Source organism: Pinus tabuliformis, chromosome 2_2, assembly GCF_031772625.1.
Source record: "Pinus tabuliformis cultivar Carrire ecotype Pingquan chromosome 2_2, CPIR1, whole genome shotgun sequence".
NCBI classification, from domain to species: Eukaryota; Viridiplantae; Streptophyta; class Pinopsida; order Pinales; family Pinaceae; genus Pinus; species Pinus tabuliformis.
The window spans coordinates 1268748809-1268760562 of NC_142300.1; the positions used below are offsets into that span (position 1 = coordinate 1268748809).

The following is an 11754-nucleotide window of genomic DNA, read 5'->3' on the forward strand; positions in this document are numbered from 1 at the left end:
TTAAATTTCTACTTGTGTGTGTGTGTGTGTAATATGTAACATGTTTGGAATTGAGCTAACTTATTATTACTTTTTATTACCTTTTAATTGAGCCAACATTATGTTTTTTTAAATTATTTTTGGATTTAATGCTTCAATACAACATCTCCCTCATTTGACTATAGAGCGCCTCTTGACATAATTAAAACCAAAGATATGCTCAAAGTTTATCTATTTTTTGTTGTGTTCCTTGGTTTTGCATTGCTATTCTATTACATTCTATGTGATTGCTCTAAATTTTTGGGGTTAATTACATTACAAAGACCAAGGAAAGTGTGGTGATGATTCCATGGTGTATTGGATTGGATAATACATGCATGGGTGGTAAGCAAGTACCTAAAATGTGATCTGTCACTCCCAACAAATTGACAACATCAATTATGTGATCTACATCATGCTTTATCCCGTTGCATTCTAATTGAATCAATTTAGCCCCTGCTAGATTCTCACTCACATGCTTTGAATCCACTAACAAAGACAACAAAATCTCCATCAAAGAGAATAGTGGTACATAGGGCATTTCCAATGTACATCTCTCCCCCTCATGTCATATATTTCCCTATGGAGACATCAGAGAGTTGTAAGGATTATGCACATCAATGAGGCCACTAACTAGGAATGCTTCTAGGCTAAGTTCCTAAAACATGGTTGTCACTCTCTTGACCACATTGTTGATTTGTTTAACAATGTTTGTTCAAGTTTCTTTCATGTATAGTCCCGCCACATCCTCCACCCAATTTTCAAATTGGAGGTCAATGGAAATCTGAGCAATTATAGGGCAATTATAGGATCATCATGATCAAACACACATTCTCTAAGATTTATGCTACAATGTTTCATTTATGGCTTTCAAGTGAGCTCGAGAAGATGCACCTTGGGGCTAAAGTTTAGGGAGGGTTTTCCCCAAATTTCTAGAGAATTGATTGTATCTACATACTCTGAGCCATTATTTACAATGTACGTCATCGCTTTTCAAAAGTATTTTGTTGTTTTGTCGGCTTTCAAAGAGTATTTAACTTCGTCTTGCAAGAGGCTTTGTTCTAAAGGGATCTATAACAATGGCAATTTGGGGACCCTTTTTGCTACCATGAGACACATTGTATAAGTTTTTGGTCTCTTATGGACCACTCACGACATTTCAAACTTCATTAGAAGTAACATAAGGGTCAAGCAAGGGTGCCCTCTCCCACCATCTCTCTTTAGGGCTTATATTGATGAATTGGAATCTTTTCTTAGGGAGCATATTCAAGTTGGGGACAATTATCTTCTACATCACATATTGATCTGTATGCAATTTTTGTTGACAATGTGAACCTCCCAACATCCTCACCCCAAGAACAACAAATAGAGATTCATTCCCTCTCTAGTACTTGCAATCTTCTATAATTGATTGTTACTTTGGATAAACGAAGATTATGACCTTCAATGTATTGAAGCATGCTATCTCTAACTAATTTCTATCTCCAAGGGGTAGAAATCAAGATCATTGCAACTTGTACTTATTTGGAGAAACAATGCTCCAAGGCCTTGCCCAATGTGAGACATGCTTTCTAGAATTGACTTAACAAGGAGTGTGACTCCCTTTTTATGGATATCTCATACAAAGATGCACCTCTTGGACACGATCATCAAACCGATTATCGTTTATGCCTTCAAGGTTTAAGGGCCTAGTTTGCTGCAGAACAATTGGGCGAAGATGGAGAGTCTAAACCTTCCTTTGACGCATCATGTGGGGCAAACAAAACAATTCCCAAAGCATTGTTTGACAAGTGATTTGAGTAAAATAAAAAATAAAAATAAAAACAAATTGATAGCTCTTGTCATAGTGATTTAATTGATATTAATAATGATGATACACAGGCCATTTCTAAAATGTTAATAAAATTATGTATCTTATATATCTAAAGAAGAAGGTTCAAACTCCTACATCTGATTTAGCCTTCTACGTTTAACATTTTGGAGTAAATTGATTGGGGGTTATTATCCTCTAAGCTTTCATAATTAATTTCCAAAGATATGCACCTAGACAATTGGGTAAGATTCTGATGTTACTTGAGCAAGAGTCCTACCTCTGAAATACTAACAACCATTTTCCAGAGTGGACCTGTGGAGCTTAAAGAGATCCTAGAGCCATTCCACCCCTTTCATAACTCTTAACACATTGGATCTTTAACTCTCGTGTCCCACTCCACATTCCTCTCAGGCACAAACAGTGCCCCAGGAGATAAGTTTATGGCACCTCCATCTGTTTTCTTAAAACCAAAGGTAGTCAGAGAAAATCTTTAACCAGTCTTTTAATCACTCATTGTTTTTGGGCTTGAACGATTGAACAAGTATACGTTGGCCGCCGAGCCGATGTGGACATAAGAATAGTAACTCTCCCTAAAAGATTAAGGTGTCTTTACAGCGAGGCATCTAATTTGATTTTTATGTTTCGAGGGGATCCAGTCTTCCGCTCTTGAAGCCCTGGCAATGAAGGGAATCTTCAAAGCACTTCAACCTCGCACTCGATTGTAGTGTCTGAACTTAAACTCGTGGCAATACAATCCACAACTTGCTTATCAGTTTTACGAAACAAGATCTGGGTCCTCTGACTTATTAAAGTTCAATTTAGGACCTGAGACCAGCATGGGTTTAACCAATTGATAAGATCTGATAAGGAATCCACCAGTAAGATAAAAGAAAGGGAGGCAAGGCAGCATCCTTGTCTTGAACCTCTGGTAATTTAAGGTAGCATAGTACTCCATTCACCATGATCGAGATGATGTCATATCTACGATTGCTTTGAACTAAAGTAGATTATGCCAGTCCACTTTTTAATTATTAATGGTCTATGATGGCATGGCATATCTTGCCAGTCCACTCCTTAACTATTGATGGTTTATAATGACATGGCATGGCTGGGGAGGACCGCTCCTTAACTATTGATGGTTTATAATGACATGGCATGGTTTGGGAGGAGACGGGTTTTAATACTAATTAAGATCTATTTTAAGTAGGATCTAACAAGGGTCAAGAGGGATCAAATTTCTTCACGTGCAAACTTTTTTAGAGTACAAAATATAATGTGTTATTTTTCATTATTTAAATTGTATTAAAATTTTAACCATAAAAACTTAATTTTTTTCTATATATAGATATATATGAAGTTGTAAGATTTAAACATCTGATTCACACATTTTTTAACTTCTAATTACTTTAACGCATATTCATTTTTTTTAATTATAGCCAACATTATTTTCTATTTACAACATAATTTTTATTTTTTTATTTTTATTTTAAAGGAGCACCTAAGGACGGAAAAACTTACACATCCCCTCACACTGGATTGTATAATGATTCTCTCTGCTCAATAATTTTCAAATAACAGAATATCATTTTTCATTCCCTAAGATGAATTCATAGAATATATTCAGAAAGAAATTAAAATTTGCCACAGTTCAAGTAATGAGCTTAGACCATTACCGTCAGAATATATGTCAAAAAAAATGTTTACAAACTAATTAAACCAACAAACAACAATCGTTATTTCTCATCCACTTTTAGATTTCCAAGAACTTTTTAGTTGCTGTAGAAGTAATACAATGGAGAAATGGCATGCTGTTATTTATTTGACTAGCACAAGTGAAATAAAATCACTTAAAACAATATACGTAAAGTTAAATTTAAAACAATTCGAAATGGCTTTATGCATTTAAAAAAAACTCTGAAATGCATCCACATCTGGTTGTCGACTGAGATATCAAACTTCAGTTTTTCCCTGATATATATATTATATGTGACCAAAAAGGAATTGAGAACGACTAAAACCTTGATGGCAAAAAATCAATTCAATAATTTTCAGAAACCTTCTGAGCTTGAATTCACAAAAGCAGGGAAGAAGTACAATCGTAGCCTGCATTTTACAACACCTCAACAGTGTAAATCTAATAAGCTTTATCTCAGAATTGGCTGCAACCTTTGCAATACAAATAGACGACGATAAGTATTCCTGGGAATTTGTATTGAAGAATAGATTTCTGGTCTTTTCCCCAACAATCATCTTCAAGCAACAAGTGATCGGAATCTTGAGTTTCAAATGATCTAAACCTTCTCATTTACAGGAGTAAATGATGTACAAACACGTACAGAGCAAATGGATTTTATAAGGGTTCCGTATCTCAAAGATGAAGTATCCTCCTCTAGCACATGACCAGCATATAAAGCATGCACACAGGACTGATATTACCATTTTGAACTCCACTCATTGGGAGGCAGCAGTTCAAGCTGAGGACTACTTTTAGACTTTTAGTTTACTGTCCTGGGGGTGTCTCGCACTTGCCACTTATGAAGAGCAGTGCTTATCATCAGAAGAGAGGTGAGTTCAAATTGGATTCCCAACCTTTTGGCTCATTGGAACCTCTGTTCATCAATGGCTTCTCCACGTGAGTAATTTCATATGCATTTTGCACTTGATGATAAACATTAGAGGCCCTTGGAACTTCTCAAGCGAGCCTGCTGACCTTCCAATCTCGCTTCCAGTAATTTTGCCTTCAAACTGTTCTCGCGTGTGCCCTTGTGCCGATCTAAATAACTTTTTGGTCTTTGAGGATCAGGGGAAGCCTGGTGATGATTCCACTGGCGGGTTGGGCTGGGTAATCCATGCATGGGTGCTAAGCCAGTACCTAAAAGATGATCTATGCCACTCCCAACAGATCGAAACCTCCATGATGCTTGATTTGGATAACAATCAGTCGAGTGATCTGGATCCTGCTTTATCCCACTGCATTCTGATTGAATCGATTCAGTCCTGGCTAGATTCTCACTCACATGCTTTGAATTTTTCCCATTATCTTGGGTATCATTTCCTAAGGTTTTCTTCTCACGATGCCCCTCCCGAGCATCACTCCTCTCCATCCGGGGTGAACTATTAGTCAAATCCTGCTGACTTCCTTTCTCTCTAGTTCCTTCTGCTACCTTTATCGCATCTAGCTTGCTCCCTTTTAGCTTCTCCAACAGCTGCACTTTGCTACTATGCCATGATCTAGCACTTCCTAATTGGTCTTCGAAAGGATTCCTCTTGTCATGGGACCTCTGGCCTTTTATTTCTTGCTGGAATGAGATCTTTTGTTCACAAGATTTTCGACCCATTGTTTCATTCATACTACACAGAGATGCATATCCCCATTTATAGCCTCTATTGTTTCTATCATCGACACTGTCTCTGTTTAGTTCAATGGAATGCAAGTCACTATCTGCAGAATCTTCATCACCAGCATCTTGAGGTGCACTTATAGCCCCATTCAAGTGCATTGATTCAAGTGATTGTCTACGAAACAGGTCTGCTTCCCTACCATCTTTCTGGTATCTCAACTCGTTCCTCAAGTTATTAGTTCTTTTGTCTTTCAAAAAGGCATCAAGTTCAGTTCTTAACCTATCAATGATTGCATCTTTTTCTTCAAGTTCAAAACGGGTTTCAGCCAGCTTCATCTGAGCTCTTTCTTCTCTCCATATTTCTACTATTTGAAGGATTTTTTGTTCCTCTTCAACATCTTTTTGGACCTTGGTCAATTCCTGTTTCATGTCTTCTCCCTCTGCCTTATCCTTCACAACCTCTATTGCCAATTCATCACAGAAATCCTCCACCAATTCTCTAGCATTCCTTTCCCTCTCCAAGTCTTGCAATGCCTTTGCAAATGCTGTCTTTACATCAGCCAAGTCTCTCGCAAGCTTTCTATGCAGGCTCTCTGATCTCCTCCGCAACTTCCTTTCATCTTCAAGTTCATCTCTGACAGATTGAACAGCTGCTCTGACTTTCTCTTGCTCCTTGCTTTTCCACATAATCTTCTCGTCTGCAAATCTTTTCATCAAGCTATCAATTTGGTGGCGATCAGCTTTCTGTTCTTGCATCAATTCTTGAACCCGGGCTCGAGTATGGTCTAATTCTACCCTTAATGCTGTTACCAAGGACATACTTGATGAATGCTGCTCCTCCAGGCTCCATATACGGTTCAAGACTTTCAGCAACTCTGTTGAGGTTGTCAGACTGTAACCGGATTCTCTCGGTCTTATCTTCAAATCCAATGAACTTGTCGGAGTAATTGCTTGATCATAAGCTCCAACCTGCCAAGAAAACATGCACTCATAATGAGCCAAAAAAGCTTATAGATTTAAACTACATATTCTTAAATCTGTCCATCCAATGAAGTTTGAACTAATTCTACCAAGTGTAAAAACTTAAAGGTACAAGACATAAAGGAGACGAGGCTAGGATAGAGAGAAAATAATAGCCACGAATTTGAAATATGATTGCTATGGAAAAGCAACCTGAATAATTTCCCCAGAACATGTGGAAATTTTCAATTATTTAGGTATTTCAGCCTTGTAGAGCATCATCTGTGGTTTAAGAAAATTGTCAAATCGCAGCATGCATATGATGGGATCAGAAACTTATATCAATGTACATGAAGCACAAAGATATCAAGGGATTTGTTTTTCATACCCTCTTTCAAAGTTACTAAAATGGTTGGGAGAATAGAATTGTTTCCAGTCTCCACCACAGTTTGTGAAACAGGAACAGGTTACAACTAAACAGCGGCCTAAAAGCATGGCATGGGTGTATCTGGATTCTGGTTCACAGACCCACAAAATACTGCAATTTACTTCTCCTATTTGATTTTCTTTGTTTGTTTTGGTGGTGGGTTCAGATGTGCCTCCAACACAGTTTGTGAAACAGCAAAAAGTTACAACTAAACAGTGGCCTAAAAGCAAGCCATGGATGTACCTGGATCACAGACCCACAAAACACTGCAATTTACTCTTCCTATTTTACTTTATTTGTATATTTATTTTTGGTGGTGGGTTCAGATGTGCCTCCAAATAAATGCTAAAGGCTAAAACTTTATAACTGCCTGAAAACCCTTAAAAGGGCTTACAAAGAGAAGAGGACGATGGAACATTATTGAAAAGGGGCAGTCTGCCCCACATTGTTCTTACTTGCATTATTGTCTTTAGTTTAGAAATGCAATTATAACAATAATCACATATTTCTGAAGAATTTTAAAGTACTTAATTGAGGAACTTGTACTGTTTTCTTGTTTCAGGTAACCTAATTGTCTAGGAGAAGGCACACTGCATCAGGTTAACAGACTGCTTATTTTCAAGGAAAGGACAATAAAGTTTTTAAATAATAAATAGAAACGTGCCACATATTTCTCAGTTTGCTGAGAGTCTAAGAACAGTCGTCATCAAGCCATAAAGGTATTATGCCAGCTGATAGTACCTCTAGTGAGCTGCTACAACTTGCCGGTGATACAGTCTGCAAAGCACCACTGTTTCTTTCATTATATGCATGCTGTTGTATCAATGAGGCTGCCACTTGTCGTCTGAGGTTACTATTACTTGGTGCTGCCTGAAACAAGATAACGATAAATGATGGTAAATCAACCCAAAAAAAATGGTTTCTTCCCAGTTAGTATCTACAGCTCCAAATTTTTTAGATTTCAGATAAGGAAATATGTAAAATTTCAGAGAGCAGCGGTAAATAAGACTAGTATGGTTCAAAGCAACCAAAGACAAGTCATATAAACTAACTGATAGCACACATCATTCACAAACACGATAAGCAATGGAAACATTAAAAAATGGAAACATGAACGTGATGTTCCTCACTCGTAGAAAAGGGAACTGATAAATTGAGTGTTAAGAAACGACTTCAGTATCAACATGACTGTGAACACTGAAAACATTAACATGAGCAAATATGCCAAAAAAAAAAAATCTAACAATTGCAACATGGGTAGAGATTGATTAAATAATTTATAGCAAAAGAATTGAAACAACCAAACATTTTTCACTGGAAACCAGTAGGAATTATTTAACAGAGCAAAGTTTGCCAAATATCTGAAACCCTTTATACCTAGCTATTGAGTTCGTTGCTGAATGATTGGGTGTAGAGCTTGGCAGGGAAAACAATAGAAAGTAATAGGGATGTAAAATATCCAAGGTAGTTTTATTCCAGCATGCGCATTAATGAGCAAATTACATGTTTCTCGGTCAAGCATAAATGCAACATGGGAGAGTGAATGCTAACGTTACAATTTGTCAGGATAGGAAGAGATAAGTTAGTTACATGATAAAGGCGAAATCTCTGAACTCTTTGTCAATTGTCCCTAGCAGACAAGCGGATTGCCAGGCAGCAGGCTTGTGAAGGTCAGATCATTGAAAGTAATTGAATAAAGGTTAAACAAAAACATCAACATAATTGCAACAGGCAGCAGATTTGTAAATCCCCAAATACAATCGAATGCGCATAACAGAAAATTATTAGTTCATTAAAAAACAATCAAATGTGATTGAATGAAGATGAAAATAGAGACATTGACACAGCCACAGCAGATTGATAACAGACCAAGCTCAATAAAGCCAACTTGAGAGCAGATTATCAGCTGATTGAGCTCATCAATAGATCAATCAATATCCAATTATTAGCACAACATTGCATGATAACAGAAGCATCAACATTATATCATAAGAATTTCTTGGTCAAAGAAATCCAGAGATTGATGATTAGATTCTGTTCACTTATGTGATCAACTGAATGTGAGAACCCCCAACAGAACGGATACTGCCCCCAAACGAGAAAAAAATGTGAAAACATGCACCTCAACACAAAGACCATCACTGGGTTTCCATCAATGATATATTAAACATCAACACTACATCCATCTCATTTAAAAACAGAAAACATACCCATGGCTACATTTGATTTTGATTTTGAGCTAGTTAAGTTCATGACAAAAACAAAACTCCATGTTTATTAGGCACAACAGTAAATGATAACTAAAACATCAAAATCATACCACAAGGTTCTCTTGTCCAAAGCATTCCAGCAATTAATCATTAGGGTTTGCTCACTGGGAGATCAACCAAAGTGAAAAATCCCAAAGGTAAAGAAAATGTGAAAACAGCAACCTCAACATCAGATTAATCACATTAGAAAGCCAAAAAAAAACACATGGCCACATTTAATTTTGATCTTGTGCTGGCAAAGTTCAGGGCCCTGACTCGAAGACACAATAGTGCATGATAACAGAAACAACAGCATTATACCAGAAGGCACTCTCAGCCAAAGCAGCCCAGTGATTGATCATTAGGGTTTGGTCACCTGGGCCCTCAAGTGTGTGAAAACTGAAAATCAACAAATTGTCCTGGAAATGAAAGCAAATGTAATAGCAGACATCTCAATCCAAACACCCTTGAATGATCTAATAAACATAAACAACAGATATCCAATTTAAAAGCAACGAAAATCACCCTCATGGTTATATTTGACTCTTATTTTGAGCTAGCCAAGTTCAAGGTTCCAATGCAACTCCCCGCTTATTAGGCACCATCTATATGTGAAAACCCCCGAAACAAGGAAAAATGAAAAAACAAGCAACTCAATCCAAACACTATCACTGGGTTTTTGTTCCCGAAATGATCTATTAAACATCAACATCAATATCAACATCAGATTCATCGAAGTTAAAAACAGAAAACACCCCATTATTATTTTTCATTCTGATTTCCAGCTAGTGAAGTTCAGGGCTAAAAAATAACTCCATTCTCTCACAGTAATGTGGGAGGTCTGGATACTTATCAACACAATTTGTCCACTTAGTAATCTTTGACTGTAGTGATGACCTAGAGCACTCTGAAAAGTAAAATTTCAATAGTTCGCCTCTGTATGCTCACCTCAACCTAAACACTCTCAAAGGATGTCTGTCCCCCATAATGATCTATCCAAATCAACACCGGATTCATCACATTATCCGCAATTCCAATCCTAGAAACACAAACAGATGCAGACACAAAGCAACCCAGCATTCCCCATAGCACCGCAAACCCAGCAACCAAAGAAGAAGATACAACTGATTAAATCTCCAGACAACATAAAGACCTCCAATGCCTCAAACTTACCGGAGGGAGAGGACTGTGCGAAGGATCGGACAAATGTGCAGGCAATTGAAGGGGCGATCGATCTCGGCCACAGTCCTTATCCCTAGAAATCTTGGCACTCTTCTTCATGGCTGCTGAAATCCTAGGAATCTCCTGCAACTCCCAAAGATTAGCGGCCAACTTCCTGGCAGAAACTGACTTGTCGTTCAATACCATCAACGGCTTCTCCTCCTCCTTATCGGCCCTATAAGGTCCCAAAGCATTATTGTCATCATTGTCATCGTCAAATGACATTTTCCAAGTGGGTATTGGAGTGCAGGGCCCGCCTCGCTTCCCTACCAATATTGCGCGCTTCAACTTTAAACTGTGCGCTCTCGAAGTTGCGGGCGAGGACGAAGAATAATAATAGGAAGCCCTTCTCTTGTGGGTCTTTTCCCTGTTGCCCTTCTCCTTCTGCATACTTAATACTGTGTATATACTCACCTCCTTCCCCTCTGTCTCTGTATATATGTTCAATGTGTATCAGCACTGAACTTTCTCATTTTTGAGCCAATATGACTCATAATTAAGCCTTTTACATTTCTGTTGTATATTATATACATGGGATTCCATGACACTGTCACTGAATTTTGCTCAGTGAATCCGAAGCGGATTTCAAAAGTACGAATTAACCTGTAATTGAATCCATGCTGGCGATTGGGTGTCACGTCAGCACAGGCTAAACGCTCAGCTTAGCGGATACAAAGATCCTGAATTGCCACGTATAGAAGGCCATCGTCCGTAGTCAATGACACGTGGCGCTTTGACTTAGGGTAAAATTTTGTTTAGCTTTTTTTTTGAAGGGCATGAAAACAATGATTTCGTTGCTCGAACATTAATTCTAGCCGGAAATATTTTAATAGAGTGGGTCCCACCTAAATATAGAGACCTACGTGTATAATAATCTGAATGTGAGTAAGGGTGTCCAACGGGGGTCTCGTGATCCGCACCAAAAGCTAAAGATGGGCGGTGTGGAGGAAAACTCTAAATTCGAGAGAATGCAGAGCCATGGAAAAGGATAATCATGAATATGTTGAATTTTAGAGTTTTTTAAAAATTACTCTTTGTGTTTTGAGAATATTTCTGAAGCTTTTCAGATTTGATGTTTATGTGATTGGATAATAATCTTAAAAAAACTTTATTATCAAATTTGTAAATAATGAGTCAAATTTGTAATTAAAAAATTATAAAAATTATAATTTTTAATGGGAAATTATAATTTCCAATAAAATAAAATTTAAGTAAGAATTTTGAAAAACATAATTATATGTATATAAATTTAGTTCATTTTAAGGATTAATGATTTTTTTTGCTATATAATGTAGGGAGCACAATCATATTTATTTGTGAGTGTTAGTTTGCATTTATGTGTTTGGTTTTCCATGATAGTTAGTGATTCCAAGGTTTATTTACAAATATTAGTCTAGATTCATTTTAACTCGGATCTACCAAGCGCAGAGAGGGATCAAATCTCTTTTTACTTTAAAAGAGGTTTGCATCTCAAGAAATTTAATCCCTCTAGATGCTGGTAGATCTCAAGTTAAGATAGATCTAGGCTAGTTTAATTATTAGTTACAATTAATTATAATTATAAATATTAATTCTATGTTTTTTATTTGATTTTTACCGAGTCAAAATGTTAAAGATTAGAGCATCTCTACCATACTGGGATCAAATGTTTACATAGGATTTAAGTTTATTTATGAATCTCAAATATAAAGAATTTTTTTAATAAAAAGTGAATTGGGTGAAAGG

The 11754-nt window shown here is 37.0% G+C and overlaps 1 protein-coding gene across 1 annotated transcript; it reads right to left on the minus strand.

Annotated features, from left to right (window-relative positions):
• Positions 1-4324: 4324 nt before the first annotated feature.
• LOC149198109 (uncharacterized protein At5g41620-like) lies at positions 4325-10581 on the minus strand. Its single transcript, XM_089406095.1, has 3 exons — positions 9982-10581; positions 7301-7429; positions 4325-6141 (listed from the first exon to the last, which is right to left on the minus strand). Exons 1-3 carry the CDS (start codon positions 10417-10419, stop codon positions 4504-4506), a joined length of 2205 nt encoding a protein of 734 aa, XP_089262221.1. The 5' UTR covers positions 10420-10581; the 3' UTR covers positions 4325-4503.
• Positions 10582-11754: the final 1173 nt, after the last annotated feature.